Source organism: Leptonotus elevatus, chromosome 15, assembly GCF_054856555.1.
Source record: "Leptonotus elevatus isolate MCC_2025b chromosome 15, RoL_Lele_1.0, whole genome shotgun sequence".
Classification (NCBI taxonomy): Eukaryota; Metazoa; Chordata; class Actinopteri; order Syngnathiformes; family Syngnathidae; genus Leptonotus; species Leptonotus elevatus.
Genome location: NC_141253.1, coordinates 962,718 through 980,544, shown reverse-complemented (window position 1 = coordinate 980,544; position 17,827 = coordinate 962,718). Strand labels below are relative to the sequence as shown.

General features: G+C 45.0%; 1 protein-coding gene across 6 annotated transcripts; it reads right to left on the bottom strand.

Annotated features, from left to right (window-relative positions):
* Positions 1–131: 131 nt before the first annotated feature.
* Positions 132–17,349, bottom strand: zmiz2 (zinc finger, MIZ-type containing 2). 6 transcript variants are annotated; one of them, XM_086096059.1, is made up of 20 exons: positions 17,110–17,349; positions 16,895–16,996; positions 14,160–14,244; positions 13,303–13,420; positions 12,563–12,774; positions 11,846–12,002; positions 11,022–11,267; positions 10,392–10,592; positions 10,209–10,292; positions 9,851–10,028; positions 8,881–9,022; positions 8,108–8,318; positions 7,919–8,024; positions 6,758–6,915; positions 5,024–5,091; positions 4,773–4,841; positions 4,454–4,698; positions 3,257–3,372; positions 2,130–2,303; positions 132–1,706 (listed from the first exon to the last, which is right to left on the bottom strand). In XM_086096059.1, the coding sequence occupies exons 3-20, from the start codon at positions 14,207–14,209 to the stop codon at positions 1,599–1,601; spliced, it is 2,643 nt and encodes an 880-aa protein (XP_085952185.1). In that variant the 5' UTR covers positions 14,210–14,244; positions 16,895–16,996; positions 17,110–17,349; the 3' UTR covers positions 132–1,598. The 6 variants fall into 6 exon arrangements, with proteins under 6 accessions (XP_085952185.1, XP_085952183.1, XP_085952188.1 ...); XM_086096057.1 differs by lacking the exons at positions 16,895–16,996; positions 17,110–17,349 and adding an exon at positions 16,516–16,866; XM_086096062.1 differs by lacking the exons at positions 16,895–16,996; positions 17,110–17,349 and adding an exon at positions 16,516–16,866 and having other exon boundaries at positions 2,130–2,300.
* Positions 17,350–17,827: the final 478 nt, after the last annotated feature.

Below are 17,827 nucleotides of genomic sequence, written 5' to 3'. Positions count from 1 at the left end.
GATCATTTTTCTGTCTGTAGCTCATCTGCGTGTCACGCTTTTACTACTAGAACAAAACGTGTTCAAATCAGTTTTTTATTCGCTCTCTTAATGTGAGTTTGTACGTTAAACTGCAGGAAACAAAAACAAGCCATTTGTTGAAATAATAAAGTGGTTTTAATCCTTATCTTGGAGCTCCAGCAAATGAACAAAGCAACCGCAGGTACAATCAACGAGAACAATGATTACAAAATAAATAGAAAACAATGGCAATTAAAATGTGTGTGTTACAAAATATGTGCAATAGTTTACAAACCTAAAAACGTTGTTTTCTAATAAATTTGTAGTTCGATAGTCATTTTTGCACCCCCGAATAAAAGTCAACCTTTTTATTTTTTCTGAATCTCAAAGTGTCTGTTGGGAGGGGGGGAAGGTAATGAGCAGGAAGAAGACGGAAATATTCCGACGAACGTCAAAGTGACATCGCTAAACCGGAATGATGGAATGTGGGCGTTGTCACAGTTGGTTCAACAAGTTCACCTCCAATGCGGAAAGCCGTTTGAGCATTTTCACCACCTCAATATCCACCCGAAGGTCCAGGTGCTAGTATACTATAGCTACTATTAAGTTACTTGTGAGGCAAACTGTGCACTAGTTAACATCTGCGCCCGACGAGTACAACTGGTCAAGTGCGGGATGTTAACAAGTTCAAATGTCAGCATGGAATTTAGGAACAGAAATTTTATGCCACTGGTCGTGCTTGTCACCTGCAGTTATCAACTAGTGCACAGTTTTGCCTTACTAGTAACAAGTAGCTGCCCTACTAGTACGCAAAGTTGTCCTAGTACATGGACCTTAAGATGCGCATCAAGGAATAAATGCTCATACGGCTTCCAAGCAACAACTTCGGTGCACTAGTAGGACAACGACATGTTACAAGTGAGGCAAAATCGTGCACTAGTTGACAACTGTGTCCTACAAGCGCAACTCAAGGCAAAATTATACGAGTAAACATCTGCATGTGGTACTACTAGTTGTCAAGTAAAGCTGTTCAAGCTAGTACTCGAATTTGATCACTTTGATATCCACGCACTTTCGCACCTTATTTTTGCCACTAGTGCGGTCCAGGAGGCTACTAGTGCAGCAGTCATCACGATATCTTGGTTTTGTTGATTTATAAGCTTTGGTCGTTTTGAAAGTACTAGATCAACAAAATGGGAGTTAACTTCAAATAACCATTTGAGTAAATTGAATCAATTCAAATTGTCCACCTCGAGTTAGTGGCGAATGATCCGGTGGCGGCGCGACCCCCGAAGCACCTAGTAGTGTTACTATTTCAGCACAGCAGCTTACTAGTGAATGCATATTAGCGGTCCAAAGGTGGCACTAAGAGTGGAAAAAGCTACTAGTAACAGAGGTGTTCTACTAGTGCGCTGATCTGTTTTACTAGTGAGGACAAATGACAGCAATTTAGACACGTTGAAGGCGCCCCTTCGCCGCCCTTCGCCGCCCTTCGCCGCGCTTCGCCGCTTTCCCGTGTTACGCGGAAGGATGACCGACATTATTCAGACCAAGACGACATAAAAGACGAATGAGAAGACGAAGGTGATGAACGGCGTTCAGTTGTTCTCAAAGAGCGACAGAAGGTCGTCACTGCTGTTGCTGGGCAGGTCGGGCGGACCCAAGTAGGACAGCAGCTCGTCCGGGTTGGTCAGCTCGGGCAGGAGCTACAAAAATATTTGGGGAAAGTCACAAAAAAAAAAGAAGGAAAAGAAAAAAGAAGCAATCAATCGGTTTGCATTGACGGATGTGGAGTCGTTTGGAGGACCAAAACTGCCAAAATTCTAAATCAATTAATGACTAAAATCAATCAATCAATGGAAAAAAAAGTGAACATAAAAATGGGTATAAATAAAAAACAATACAAATTAATAAAAAAACAAATATAAATGAAAATACAATATATATATATATTGTTTATATTAATTGTATTGTTTTTATTTCCATTCATATTAATTTTTGAATGATATTTTTTATATCCGTTTTTATGTTCACTTTTATTCATTTATTTAGTCGGTTTAGTTTTGAATTTGGTCAGTTTTGGTCCTCCATAGAGTCGACTCCAAATTGAATGAAAGAAAACGTCTCACATCGAGCGAGTGATCGGCCGCCTCGCCGCCGGCCCCTCCCGGGGGGCCCCCCAACCCGAAGGAGCCCTCGACGTGCAGCCGCGCATTGTGGGAAGCGGCGGCGCTCCGCTCCTCGCCGAGGCTCTGGTTGGCGTGCTGCGGGAGCAAAGCATTGTGGGACGGCTGCGGTGCCTGCTGGCCGTGCGCAAGAGAGAAACGGGATCAAGGAGTGCGGGCGGCGGCGGCGGCGCGACAGTTGGCCGGCAGCTGCGCGCGACAACCGGCAAGTCGCTAAACGGGGTTGAATGCTCGCTTAGTGGCTCTCAGCAGCGCTAACGAGGCAGCAGGGAGAGACAGTCAGCTGTTCAATTTGACATCAGCACATTTTCATTCTAATGGGTGTGTTTTTAAAGGCACGTCCAAATTCAGAGACACAATCATTTCACGACATTACTGTTTAAAATGACCGGAACATCTATGCTAATTTTTGTTAGCCAGTCTATGGCGCTTCATATTTCATGTAGCATTAAGCTAACAGACGTTCATTTCAAAAGGTAAGAAAGAGCTTGCAAAGTAAAAAGTATCATCCTCAAAATTTGACAGAGCACAGGGCTGCCGCTAACCATTATCTCAGCCATTGATTGAAATGTCGTTATTTTCTCGATTAATCGACGAATAGGATCAAGAAAAACGCTTACATTTCCATCGCTTTTTTTTCAAAAACAGGACATTATTTCAAATTGACAGTGCAAGCCGTGACGAAAAGCGTTAGCAACCGGCTAGCTCGCGGCTAACTGCCCTCGCCAGCAGATGGGTTCATCTGTGTTGTCACCTCCCCACTTGGAAATTTAAATAACGACACTGGGACGTCCAAGGAATTTGCATTGTTGGCGCGTAGGCTACGGCTCAGCTAGCTCGCGCGCTAACTGAATTACAATCAGAATCCGCATGCTGCAGCAAATGGCGTTGGATCGTGCCAACAAAGGCGCTCAAGTTGAATACTAAGAGGCCATTTTGGTACCAGCATGCAAGAACGTGCCGGTAACGCCGGCGGCAAAATGTCACGGTTACGTAACACGGAGCGGCGGCTGCTCAGCCAGCGCGGCCCGAGGCGCCAACATTACGTAAGAGCACGTCGGCCGTCTTACCTGCTCGGGCGGGTAGGACAGAGGAGGTCCGGAGGAAGGGTACTCCCCCAGCGTGGGCGTGCCGGGAGTGTTGGGAAATTCGGGATAGGCCGACTGGCTGGCGAAGTCTCGACTCCCTGAGGAAAAACAGCAACAATGTCAAGAAAACAAAAAAAACAGACAACTTCAGACGACTTCTCTCTCCTCATTCATCAAGATGTTACATGGTCACGGAGGAAAATAACAATATCACCAGAATAAGACGAAGATGTCGTTTTATGGAAAAAAGCTGTAAAATGTAATATTATGTGATGAGTCTTACTGAGGTAAAAAAAAAAAACACAGTATAAAAATTTCAAGAGAATATTCCAATTTTAGTTTTACCAATATAGCAAAAAAAAAAAATTCCCAAGAAATAATTTGGTTTCAAGAAAAAAATAAAATAAAGATTACATAACTGTTTTTATTGAATTTTTTAAAATAAAATAATTGTTAGCTGTTTTTTATGGAGGGAGAAAAAGGTATTCATTATGACATTCAAGTCATTCTCATCAGTTTTCTTGAAAAAATGTACATTAAAACACTTTTTTTTTTTAATTCCCGCCCCCACCTGAGGTTTCATTCATTTTCAGTGATTTTTCATTCATTCAAGAATGTTTTGTTTTTTTATTCTTGATATTTTTTTTACTTGACTTACTAAAAATAACATTAAAGATTTTTATTCAACTAAAGTTGTTCTTTAAAATAACCAACCAACTTTTTGACAGTTTTATTTTAGGAAAAAATATTTAGCAAATAATGTTTCTTTTCCCCCAAAAAATAAAAAATGAAATCCAAAGAAAATATATTTTTAAAGGTTTTTATTTTAAGTTTATTACTTTGTTTAATAACAATTCTTGCAATCCCCCCCCCTTTCTTCAATTTTTTTCTTTTTTTAATTGAGTATTTATTTATTTATTATTGTTATTATTTTTTATAATATTTTATTTGACCACAATTTTTCAGAAGATTTTTTTTAATTTTCAGAGATGATCAAATCTTTAAGGAATTAAGGGAAAAAATGTTTTGGTTACTAAATTACTTTAAAAACAAACGTAAATTAAGAATTTTACGAGATGAATGCACATTTTGAGAAAGCCTTAAAAACGGATTAAGGAAAGTAGGACTAATGTTCAGGAAATGTCTTTTTTGTTTGTTTTGCTTTTGCCGTTGCCTCACCAGGCCTGTTGTAGTCGGGACTGGCCCTGCCGCCCCCAGACGGCGGCGCGGCGTACGGCGAGGAGGCGGGTCCCAGCGCGGCGATCATGTCCATGACGTTGGGCAGCAGCATGTGACTGGGGCTGACGGTGCGACAGCGTTTGAGGGCCGGCCCGTCGGGCTCCTCCTTCACGTGCAGGTCGGGTTTGACCGGCACGGGCCGCCAGCCGCACAGCGGGTCGATGGTGATCTCCTCGTAATCGGAACTGGCGGAGGAGGCGCACGGCAAGTGAGCGTGCGGGAGAGCGGCGGGCCATCGTGAAGAAGGACGTGGACTTACTTTTGGATGTAGACCAGAATCCCCAGCATGTACTGGTCCACCTCCAGACCCTCCAGCAGAGCCGTCTTACTGAAACGACAGCAGCAAGCGCCGTTTTCCTGACACCTTTGGTTGTCTAATCTCACATTACAAGGCTCAAAATCACTTTTTATTCATTTTCTTTCTCTTTTTTTTTTTTTACATTGCACAGCCGTTTTTAAATCACCTCCTCAACTTATCAGTTTCACGTTATAAGTTTCACAGGCACCTACTTGCAGACGGGACATCTCCACGTTCCTCTCTCACAGTTGAGCTGCAGGTACGACTCCAGGTCAAAACACTACCGAGAGAAGTGGAGTTAAAAAAAGAAAAATATATTTCACAATTGCAATGTCTTTTTTCATGAGAAAAAGAGCGCTTTGCAAAATTGGTAGTGGAGCAACGGATCACAAAAGTCACGGTTCGGATCAGCTCACGGATCGCATCATTTTCGGCAAAAAAGAAAAGAAAAGATAAATAGTGCTTAATCTTCATTTATTTTGTAAAATTATTTTTCCTTATGAAAAAAAAATCAATTCAGATTATCTAATATAGCCATTTAGGAAACTCATTTACAGCTAGCAGCCAGGCACTCGTTGGTACTGCTAACAGCTAGCTGCTAGCCACTTACGTCGGAGACTTCTGCCATATCATACAATAACGGCGTAATTAATTAGCGTCCTAATTAGCGATTGAATAGGAGTTCGTGATAGCGTTGTGTTGATGTTGGTCGCAACTTTAACTGTCAATCAAAACGACGATAAATGACATCTAAACGCCTAAAAGGGAAGTCAAACTCACCATCACGCCACGATGTGGGCCAACTTCAAAGTAAAAGCCTACTTAGGCTATTTGCATTGCCGTCAATGTATTATTTGGAATTTTATTTTGAAGTTAGCCTTGTTACGTTGAGTATGTTTCAGCCAGTTTTAATTGTATCAGCCATTTTAGTCCAATTTCAATCACACTCGTTATTTTGATCATATATCAGTTAGTCAACCTCATCCCATTTTTTGTCTCCTTTTAAGTCAACTATAATTTGAGCATTTTAGTCCAGGAAAACAATTGTATTTGTCTATTTTTAGTCAACAGAAACTGTCAACATTTAGTCTAGTTTTAGTCAGGACAATCATTTTACCCTTTTACTTTTTTTTGTCAGCATATAATACTGAACATTTCCATCTAATCTAAAACTACTTCACATAACATTTTCTCTCATCTTTTTGATGTAAAACAACTTTATACGCAATTACAGTATATCAACAAATGGCTATTATGACTCCATGCTACAAGCTAGTAAGTTAGCTAGCATTAGTTAGCGGTTGGATTTTAGTCCAGTCTTTAATTAAGTGAGTTTAATTTTCGTCTCTTTGTTAGTCAACGAAAATGCATACTGATTTAGTCCCAGTTATTGTTTATTAATGGGGGTTATTCTAGTCTCGTTCTCATCCGGTGAAAAATGAGTGTTGATGAAAATATTTGTATTTAATAATAATAACAATGCATTCGATTTGTGTAGCGCTTTTTTGGACACTCAAAGACGCTTCACAGTGTTAGCATTATTCGTGCGCTCACACATTCACACACTGCTGAACTGGGCTACTATTTAGTTTTCGTTAACAAAATGAACACTAGTTTCAGCTACCTTGACATGTCTGAATGGTGTGGAGACAAGCGGCAGAAAGAAAAATCATTCATTTGAGGATTAATTTGACCCCAAGTTGCAAACATGCTGCCACGCATGCGATTGACGTGATCCGCAAGGTTTTCAACTTCCTCTGCTGGACTGGTCATGTTGCTTTCGTGTGAATGCGCACTTGGGTCTGTTCTTTTGTCCGCGGATCAGTGATGATCCGTTGCACCGCAAACAATTGTACTTGATCAAAACATCGAGTCATGTCAAAAAGTCAAGAGCTATTGCTTAATGCTTTGTTTGTATTTGATGACCATTTGAGCGGCGTCCTCACCTGTATGTGGCGGCAGTCGTGCCCTCGCGCCGGCAGCTGGATGCGTCGGAAGGTGATCGGACACTTGAGCGACACTTTGATGGCCGTCTGCTCCACGCCGTCCTCTCCGTTTAGCCCGGGGGTCCCGGGGATGGTGCCGCTGCTGAAGTTTCTCTTGACTGAAACGCGCAAACAGGACACAGTGACATCATCATCTGTTTATCTGGCATTTCATGAACATACGGCCACAGCTCATGCACAACATCTCCCGACCTGTAGGTGGCACTCATTTTCATTACTTGTAAGACAAAGTTCAATCCAAAAGGAAAGAATTATCTATCATTTAAAAACAGTCATGTAAAATATGAATGACATTTTTTTTCTCCTCAAATGAGCAAATGTCCTGTAGGTGGCAGTATGGAAACTTTTGAAACTATTGTAAACTTGTCGGCCACAGCTAACGACAACATTTCAACAACATAATACAAAATATGTCAATTAAATACAAAGTTCCCCCCCCCACAAATAAGTGTAGTACAATGTGCCTTTTGATGCTAAACACAAAAGTGTGCTGTATTTTTTTTGTCTAGAAGATGTAAAAAAATACAATTAAAATAAATATTAAAATAATTATTGGAAGTATTCTCCAGTCATGTAGATGGCAGTAGTGCTAATTTCAAAGCAATGAATCACATGTTATAAGATTTTATAAACGTACAATAAAATGTATATTTTTAAGTTTTTAATATTCTTGATCATAAACATAAAAGTGGACGAATATGGTTACCAAATAAAAATGTGGTTCTATTAGTTCTTTGATTCAGTAATTTTATAGTAAGTCATTCATAAAGTTACTGAACGATATACTAAATCATTAAAAGGAGCGTCAAACATTGAAGGTGGCTTCAGTGTACATTTCCAGAGCAATTGCTTTTTGTAACATGACATTTATTGCCCCTGGACGTTGTATTTAATGCTTTTCAATGCCATTTAAGGCTTTTATTTGAGCCAAATCCATTTAATGACTTTGAATGCTTTTTATTGACTTGTAGAAACTCAGAAAAGACATAAAAAGATGGGACTTGACTACAAATCCAATTTGGGCCCGCAATGTGAACACAGCCACATTTTCACGCCAATGATTGATCATAATAATGCAACTGATGCCAATGTGCGTCTCACTCTTGGTGATGCAATGTTCGGCGGGCAGCAGCCTCTTCTTCATGAGTCCCTGCAGCACCGACCTGACGGAGGGCCGATGGACCAGCTGCAGCACGAACAAATGGGACTGGGAGGGGGGGGACGCAAAAACAAACGTTAGGGCCTGGTGATGCTTTACGGACGTGCTGGTTTTCGCCGGGCACAACGTACGCAGCAGCAGGCGGTGACGGTGATCTGCACCGTGTTGCGGCCGGGCTGGCACACTTGCTTGAGGTACAAGGCCTTGTGGGAGGTCTTGTTGTCGCCGCGCTCGATGGACAAGGGCGTGGCGTTGACGCTCACCTGCACCGAGGCGGGCCAGTTGGTGTTCATCTGGCGGTCCTCGTGGTGGTAGCACTTGAACTGCAGTTCCAGGTCCGGCCTGCGGGGGGCGGACGGTCACAAGCCAATCACGTGAGGAAGTGTAGCCCCCAAATTTTTTATAATAATAATTTGATTAAAGTCAGCTGTCAAGACACTTTTATTGTGACAAGGTCCGACTACAACAGCGCCTCCAACTGTGCGCAAATGACATTTTCACCCCAAAACTTCTCTGAGCTTACTTCGAGCCTTGTAACTAATAAATGAATTGTAACGCAATCCATTTCACATGCAATAACGGTTTTGGGGAGAATAATTAGTTGGATTAGTCCGTTTATGGAGAGAGAGAAAACGCGTTTTTATTCCCAACACTGATGGTGAGTAATGTTAAGATGCTTTTCTGTATGCATTCCTGAAGCGTTTGTATGAATTTTGAGTGATAAAAGTGCCACGAGTAGCACGCTAATTAGCATTAGCAAATCAAACTGGAGTAGATGAGGATGATTCTTTGCACATCGATCAATTGAAGCAGAAATCATTGTCAATCAAATCGTTCTGAATCAAGAGCCAAAAAAGGTAAAATCGAATCGCGAGACAACGATTGTGACGCGGCATCGCCTCACCTCATCATCAGCGTTTTGTAGACGGAGTCTCGGAGCTGGAAGGCGTGGTTACTGACGGCCAAGTTGTGCTCCAGCCTGAAAGGCTCCAACACCACGCCGTCGCGCACCGGGAAGGTCAGGCGGAGGTCGTCGCTGGGGTTACCTTGGCCAGGAAGAAAGGGCGCCAGAGCGCTCGTCAGTCTGATCACCAGCACTCGCCTCCGTTGCTTTTTGGGTCAATCTGATCTTCAAACTTCACTTTGTGCGGGTTCAGCAAAATACGCGGGTTCATATGAGGGCATCACAGTGAGCGAGTTACCTTCTCTTTAAACCAAATTTTTACAAAAATTTCTTCTGTTTTGGGAAAAATAGAATGTGTTTATAAAATCAAAAAAGTGACTCTTGAACCATTTCTGTATAATAAAAAAAAAGACCTGTAATGATTATATTTTATTTTTCTGCAATGTGAAATTGATGACCAAATGTATGTTTGTTGTTTTGCTTTGTTAGATCTGAACAAAGTTACAAAAAAAAAGTAAAAAAAAAAGAAAAAGAAATGACTGAAACTAAGATAAAAAAATGGAAACAAAAGATAAAAAGAAATAAAATAAACTACATTTGAGGTCAATGATAGTGAAATTGCTAATTCATTTCATACCTGAGCTTTTTGTTTTCATCCATCCATCCATCTTTTTTTAAATATTACTCACAAGAAACACCCTGCATAAAAAAAGCCCTAAAAACTAAACTAAAAAATGAAATACTTCCTCAAAAATACCAACTAATAAAAGCTAAAAGATACACTTAGCTGTTAAAAGCTAAGTTGCTATTGCTAAAATGTCTTAACATTGAATGTGAAAGCACGAACAACAAGTGAGCAAAATCCACTGAATGCCTTCCGATGCTTTTTAAAGACCCGCGGCTCCGTGGAATAAAATGAAAGATAAGGTTTCGCCACATGCGGGGGTGTGAACAAGCGTTAAGAGCTCACCTGTGGCAGGCTGCGGGCCGCCCATGTTGCTCTTCACGTCGGGGGGCATGTAGGGGGGTTTGCTGTCCTGGCCTGGGGAGAGGTAGGGTGGCATGGAGGTGCCAGGAGTCATGGGAGGGGTGGGATTGCCGCCCATGGGGGAGCTGGGGTACACGGGCATCCCCCCGCCCCGGCCCGGCTGACGGGCGCAGAGACAACAATTGCGGCTTTACACTTCAACGAGCAGAATCACGCGTGGCGCAAACGCAGCGTAAGCCTCGACTCATTTAAGCATTTGAAATTTCTTTCAATTCAAAAGAAGGTTTGATTTTTTTCTTTTTCTTTCCATTTTGTTCTCGCATTAATAAGCGCGACTCACCCCGCTGGCCGCCGCCTGAGTGAAGGCGTTGTATCCTCCCGGGACTGCAGGGGGCAGGCTTGTCTGCCCATTGAACACTTCGGACTGAAGACCAGACAAACAAAAAAGAACATTTTATTTGAAGCCTCAAAACTTTTGATCAATTAACGACTTTCCCCATTTTGTCCATTTTCTGCCGCGTACCTTGTAGTACTGGGCCGGGTTGGGCTGCCCGGAGGCGGGGGGGAACGGCGGCGGGTTGCTGTGCGATACCGCGGCGTACTGGCCCATGGGGGGCATGCGGCCGGCCGGGTACGAGGGCGAGGGGGCGCATCGTTGGTGCGGTCCGGGCGGGTACTGCAGAGGCTGCTGAGGATACGCCGACATCCCGCCGCCGCCGCCGAACTGCCCGTCACAAGTCAAAACAAGTTTAGGCAGGGTAAGGGCTGCAAACGAGCGTTAAGGTTTTGAACGGAGGTTAGGGTTTTAAATGACGGTTTGAAGTTGAGGTCAGGCTTTCAAAATAGGATTAAGATTTGACATAAGAGCTTGTGTTTCAAATTAGGGGTTCAAGTTTAGATTAGGGTTTCATGCACGGGTTCATTCTTTCAAACAAAGGTTAGGGTATGAAGTTCGGGCTTCAAACCTGGTTTTCAACAAGGGTAAGGCTTTCAAACTAAGGTTTTAAGCCTGGGTTAGGGTTTTACACAAGGACTCGGTTTACAAATTAAGAGTTTGAAGCCAAGGTCAAGGTGTTAAACAATTGTTAGGGTTTCAAATGATGATCTTAAGCATGGGTTGGGGTTTCGAACAAGGTTGAGGTCGGGTTTTCACCTCCGAGTGGAAGGCGCGTTTGAGTCCCTGCGTTCCACCAGGATATCCTCCGCTTCCTCCTCCGCCGCCGTGCATCTTCTGTGCGGGGCCAGGGTGGGGGGGGTACAAGACTCCGCCAGAATGTGGCGCCGGCCCGGGCCTGCTTGAGACCATACCGCCCTGGTTCATGGTCGGGGGTCCGCGAGGGCCGCCGTGAGGGCCGCCGTGAGACATGAACTGGGGGCTGTAGGAGGAGGCTCCGCCCATCTGACAGGAAACAGGAAATGAGTGAGGAACGGTAGCGTCAGAGCCGTATATAGAGAGAGTTTGGCCAACTCGGTTTCAGCAGGGTAACAAGATGGCGTCCATTTGTCATGTGACCAGCAGTTGACCAATCACAGTGTCAACTGCTGGTCACATGACATATGGACGCCATCTTGTTACCCTGAAAACCAAGTTGGCCAAACTCTCTCTATATACGGCTCTGGGTAGTGTGAGGCCACGCTGCCCTCTGGTGGCCATTACTTGAACTACGCTTACAAGCCACAATCGGGGTTTGAAACAATGGTTGACACTTTTTCAGATAAGGTTTGAAGCCAAGGTGAATTCTTCAAGTAAGGTTTAGGGTTTTTCACACAGTTCGGGGTTTTATAGTTTGGTGCTTCAAAATAACAGTTTAAGTTTTAAGTTAGGGTTTAAAATGAGAGTCAAACGTGGATTAGGGTTTTAAATAAAGGTTACGGTTTTAAACAAGGGTTAGGGGTCATGAATATGGGTCAAGGTTTCAAATAAAGATTTGAAGCAAATGTTAGGGTTTCAATTTTGAGCTTGAAGTGTTTGAGCACCTGAGCGTAGCTGATGTCCTGGTTCTGCTTCTCCTGGATGGCCGCCACGGTGGCGGTGGCGGTAGCCGTAGCTGTGGCGGCGGCCACGGCGGCGGCAGCAGCGGTGGTGAAGTCTGAGGGGGGGCGCACACCCATGCCACCACTGTTACCGGGGTAACTGCACAGATGGGAGGAGTCACATTTACAGCACTACCCAACTTACGAAGACTTCGGAAGTTTGCCACATTAGCTTCCAGTGATAGCTTCAGCGTTGCTCTAACATTAGCGTCCAACGTTTCCTGTAATGTTACATTCTAATGTTACTACCTTTGCCTGAATTTCAAAACGTATCTTATGGCATAAGATTTCAATCTTAGCTTTTGAAGTTAGCTTCCAAAATCACCACTGATGTGAGAGCTAAGATAGGAGCAATATTAGCGTCTGACATTAGCTACACGAGACGCGTCCAACATTACCGCTAAAGTTAGCTTCCGATGTTCGCTTTTGAAGTTTTACCTTCCAATGATAGTCCAAAGTTACTTCTAACATTAGAGCTAATAAAGACCAATGCAGTGAGTCATCTTAGTTATTTATGTAAGAGCTATAAAATAAATAAATAAAATTAAATTAAATTAAAATAAATAAAGGCCAGTGTTTGCTTCCAGTTGGTTCAAGTTTCGTGTTAGTTAAAATGTTGTTAGCATTTTTTCCCCACTGCTTATTGTAGGGCATCGGTACCTGCCGCCGTAGGCCGCTGCAGGGTTGTACGCCGCGTTGGGACGCCCGTACATGAGCGGCTGGCCGTAGCCTTTGGACATGGCGTCGCCATACGCCTGCTGGCTCATGAACTGTGGTCCCATAGCGCCGGCCATACCGGGCCCGCCGCCTCCGCCGGGCATCATGTGACCTCCCGTGCTGTCGCCGGGACCCATGGGTGGCGCTCCGTACACCTGCGTGGAAAACACAGTTACGCTCACGGCCACTTTATTAGGTACGCATACGTTACAACTACACACACACACACACAAACGGTGCTCAAGGACCTCATTTGATTTTGAAAACATGCAGATGGACCCGCTCATTCATAGACAAAGTTTCAACAACAACAACAACAACAAAAAGTGCGCAACCGAGGCGCACAAAGGCGGAAGCGCAAGGACTGGGACGCGGCCCACACGTCGCAAACCGGAAACAGAAACAAAGTTGATGGGTGAAAACCCGGAAGTCGGAAGTCCCGCCTCCTCCGTGGCATATAGTCCATAGTTAGCTTCAACATTAGCTTCCAACATTAGCATCTAATGTTAAGACTCCAAGAAGACCAATGTCAGCTTCCAACATAAGTTTGAACTTTCGGTTCCAAAGTTAGCTTCCCGAGTTAGCTCTTGATGTTGTTCGCGTGTATTTTGTCAGCATGTAGCGAAAATGCATTTGCTCGTCGTAAATGTTAATAGCAGCTTAGTAGTAGTGTCACATGTTACCTGGCTGTGCGTGGGATTGGTCACGCCCCACACTGTGGTTACAACAGAGAGAGCTCCCGCGTGCTGATTGGCTGCTGGTTGCCAGGAGACTGGCTCATGGAGGAAGGCGCCGTCACCGCTGCGGAGTGAGAAGGGGAGAAAAAAAAAAAGGGCCATGAAGGCGGCGGCGGCGGGCACGAGTGCTTGTTCACACCACCACCTCGCAGTCTCCATGCTAAAGTGCAATTAAGAATGAACTACATTTTAAAGCAGCCGGTTTGTAAAAAGAACCCGTTTGTACGGAAACAGGCAGGCGACAAAGGTCAAGCCACTTCCTGCTTGTAAACGTCAACAGGAAATGTGCACTACTAAAACAATAAACACTATTTTAGTTTTATGTTTACTACACTTGTGTCAATTAGCATCTGTTTAGCTCTTCCGCTGCTAAATGCTAAGCTACGTCCAGCAGCCAGTCACCTCGTATTTTGAAAAATTGCTACGGAACAAATCAACCAATTGGAGGTTAACGCCTCCTTCCTCCTTAGGGATGAGCATAACACCACCTTCCTGGGGAAACGTTGCCCCCGGTGGCTTGGAGTATCTAATAAAGACAACTTGCTGAATGAGATACTAATTGCAGAGTGAAGTCAACTCTTAATTATTCTTGCTTGGTCAAATACTTAATAATGAGCTCCTTGTTTTCATTGTGGAATGATTGTTTGCTAGCAGGAGTCTGGAGAAAACTTCTCAACAGTTTCTAAAAAAAGATCTATGGATGTATCAGGAACATGTCATGCCAATATGAAGGCGTACAATGTGTTCTTGGCCTAATTGGATTGTTGGGGTCATCGTGTGCGTGCGTGCGTGCGTGCGTGTACCTTTGAGGAGTGGGATGCGGAGCTCGTTTCATGGAGTTGAGGGGTTTCATTGGAGGAGCATGAGGATGGTGACTGGGGAGGTCCCCTGCAAGAGATCAACACAAAGAAGAAGCAGCTCCGTCAGCCAATTTGTCGTCGTCGTCATGGTGACCATCAACGGCGGCTTCAACGACGCGACGCCCTCGCGCTGCTTTTCATGTACGCGGACGCGACGCAGCTCGCCTCCTCGCAGGGGGACCAGGACGGACAGCCTGGGGGGGGGTGGGAGCTAAATTTTGCTTGTCGATTTCAAAAGGAATTGAAGTGAGATGAGGAGGAGGCACTCGTACAATAAGACTGATGTCATATCAACACTTTCTTCCGTGCGAATTTAGTCGGGATGCAGCCATGTTGTGGCACGCCAAATAAAATAAGTGAAGCGATGGTGGGATAAAGTATCAGAAACATGACGTCTTATATACTCCCCCAGACTCGGCCTTCTTCCTGGTCTCTCATCTTAGTACACCTTTGGTATAATGCCTCAAGTGTTCAGACTGAGAGAGCACATTTCAGTTGACTGCCGATGAGAGCAGCAAAATATAAATAAATAAAAATCACCAAATATGAATTGTAACCGCATGGGAGGGCTGACGGCGAATAAACGAGTTTCGACTGTAAGCAAAACCTGCAGTTGGATGTTAAAATGTCTGTAAAGACTCGTTCACACCACTGCGACATCGTACATTTGTAAGAAATCCCCCTTTTAGGGCTTTTACAATGTACAGCAGGGGTGTCCAAATCCAGTCCTCAACGGCCACTATTGTGATCATTTGAATAAGGTGTGTTGGAGGAGGGGAAACGTCTGAAACAGGATTAAGAAATTCCTTTGGGATGTTTCCCTCCTCCAACACACTTGATTCAAACGGCGAGGGTTGTTATCGTGCGATCCGGATCATTTAAATCAGGTGTGCTGGAAGAGGGAAACATTTCTAACTGTGTGTCCAAATCCGGTCCTCGAGGGCCACTATACTGCATAACATTTTTTTATGTTTCGTTCCAACACACCTGATTCAAATGATCAAGATAATTATAAGGATCATCGAGTGATCATTTGAATCAGGTATGCTGGAGGAGGGGAAACATCTCAATAAGAGGTGTTCTAATCCAGTCCCTGAGGGCCACTATCTTGCATGTTTTTGATGTTTCTCCTCCTCCAACACACCTCATTACAATGATCAGCTCAGCAAGCTCTGTAGGAGCCTGATAAATATCCTGATCATTTGAATCAGGTGTGTTGGAGAATGGAAACATCTAAAGCAGATGTGTCCAAATCTGGTCCTCAAGGGCCCACTGTCCAGCATGATTTTTGTATTTTATGTTTCCCTCCTCCAATACACCTGATTCAAATGATCAGGGCGACTATAATACGACCCTGATCATTTGAAGCAGGTGTGTTGGAAGGAGGAAACATCTCAAGCATGGGCGTCCAAATCCGGTCCTTGCGGGCCCCTACCCTGCATGTCTGAGATGTTTCCCACCTCCTCCAACACACCTGATTCAAATGATTAGCTCATCAGCAAGCTCTGCAGAAACCAACCTCACAAGTTCCAGTCAACACAAATGAGGGTGCGATTCCAAGGTTGGTGCTTTCAAGCTGCGGTCAGGATTTCAAGCAAGTGTTGTACAAGTTAGGATGCAAAGTTGATCAACCATGTGAGAAAACCATCCTAACCAGCAGGTGGCGCTCTGCTTTCTAAAGAGGAAAATCAATTAATAACTCAAACATCACATTTGACATCAGCATTATGGAGTTTTTGTCAGGTATATCCATTTTGGTAGCGAACAATTCCACACGCGCACAATATCGCGCTACAGGTGCCGCATGCCCACGCACACAACAACAAAGAATCGCCAAAAACAACACAAAGAATTCCCGCCAACAAACAAACACAACGCGAACCAACTGCACGCACAAACACGCTTGCTGTGCACGCGCACGACCCGGCCAGACAAGGAGCAGTCAGACAATGAGCACGAGTGTCCACGCGCACGCTTAGGTGCCTATTACCTGTGGCTGCGCGTGCGCGCGATCGCCGTGGTCGCCGTTTACGTGCACAACGTGCACACGCAAACCTCCTGGCTTTCCCGCCACGGCCGCTTTACCGTGCTTTCGGCAGCACAACGGAACAAAGCGGCGTGCACGCGGCGCGGCGCGACGCCACGCACGACACGCGTTCGGTACCGCCTACCTGCCTGCTGCGAGCGTGCGTGCTCGCGACCCCGGTAACGGCGCGTGCAACCGTGCGCGTGTTCGCGTTACGAGCCGTGTACGTGCATGCAGCGTGATCTGGCGTCGTGACATTCCCACGGAGCTTACCTGTCTGTACGCGCGCGTCCACGTCCCGACGCCAGACGTGTCGGCGAGCTAGCTAGCTTAGTTTAGCTTAGCTTAGCTCGGCATAGCAGCCTAGCTAGCTCGTGTGGTGTCGCAGTCGACTAACGCAGGACTAGCTGTCAAGTTTGTCCGTAAAGTCTCTCCTTTGGCCGCTCATTGTATCCACAAGGAGGAACCAGGCGGCGCAGTCCGAGTGTTTTAAATCGAGCGACTTAACACTTCCGGTCGGCGTCACGTTTAATTACGCTAACTCGGCGAGCCAATTAGAGTTAGCTTGTCGAGGACACGGAGCTCACTTAGTAAAAACAGACCATTGCACAATGACAAGCTGTAATGAATTCATGACGTCACTGATACTCACCAGCCCCTCCTCCTGGCGAGCGTGACGTCACCGGGAAACGTTCAGGTACTAGCCGCGCGTCTTTACCTCCGCCATCTTGGGAAGGTACTGACTGGGGAACAACTAAAAAAGAAATACATTGAATTTAAAATAAAATAAAAACGTCTCCGCGCGTGTGCCTTCTCTCGTCTAGCGTGTAATCCTTACAATGTGTGTTCGTGTTGCACTGTACTTACAAGTGTGTGTAGTTCAGTTGCCGACCGTGTGCGTGGTGTGGTCCTTCCTGACTCCTTTACTACTTGTGTGTGTGCAGGATTGTGCGTTTTGTTGCCAAGGCGTGCGTCTATGTCACTCGTAACGAGTGTGTCTTCTTTTTGTAGAAGTGTGTGTTAGGTGTAAATGTTTGCGTTCGAGTCCTTAGAAGAGCGTGTCCATGTATGCTTGTGTCCTTACAAATGTGAGTGTCATGTTGTTGAGGCGTGTGCGCGTGTGCAATGTCGCAACCCATTGGTGTTTTTCAGAGCCGGGTTGCCGTGGAAACAGGTGCAGAGATTTCCCATTTCTTCATTTTCCTCTCCACACTATCATATCAACCCCCTCCCCCCCTCCTCACTCCCCTTACGACCTGCCGCATAGTGGCGACCTACTGCAGTCATTACACAATGTCACTTACAACACAGCAGCAGTGAGAAAGGGGGGGCAGGGGTGCGGGGAATGTGGGGGTGCAGGGGGCGACTCAGTGGGCTGAACCTCCGCCAGGGAAGGGGAGGAGGAATGTGGAACGTTTGGAGAGGATTTTTCGATGTGTGTCACATCTCAGCACACACGTGACATCTGCGCAGACGCCTGAAGCAGCCGGTTGCCATGGCGACCAGTGCACACGCCTGCTTACTGGTCCTCTTTGTGTGTATCTGTGTGTGCATTCCATTGGGGAGGCTTTGGCAAGCGCTGGAA

What these genes read in the sequence shown, in the direction of transcription:
- zmiz2 (XM_086096059.1), bottom strand. Translation starts at nt 14,209, where the DNA reads ATGAAACCCCTCAACTCCATGAAACGAGCTCCGCATCCCACTCCTCAA. An exon ending in AACGCGCCTTCCACTCGGAG is followed by an intron (nt 10,593 to 11,021) that starts GTGAAAACCCGA and finishes TGTGACGGGCAG; the next exon opens with TTCGGCGGCGGCGGCGGGAT. An exon ending in ATTCTGGTCTACATCCAAAA is followed by an intron (nt 4,699 to 4,772) that starts GTAAGTCCACGT and finishes CTCCTCCGCCAG; the next exon opens with TTCCGATTACGAGGAGATCA.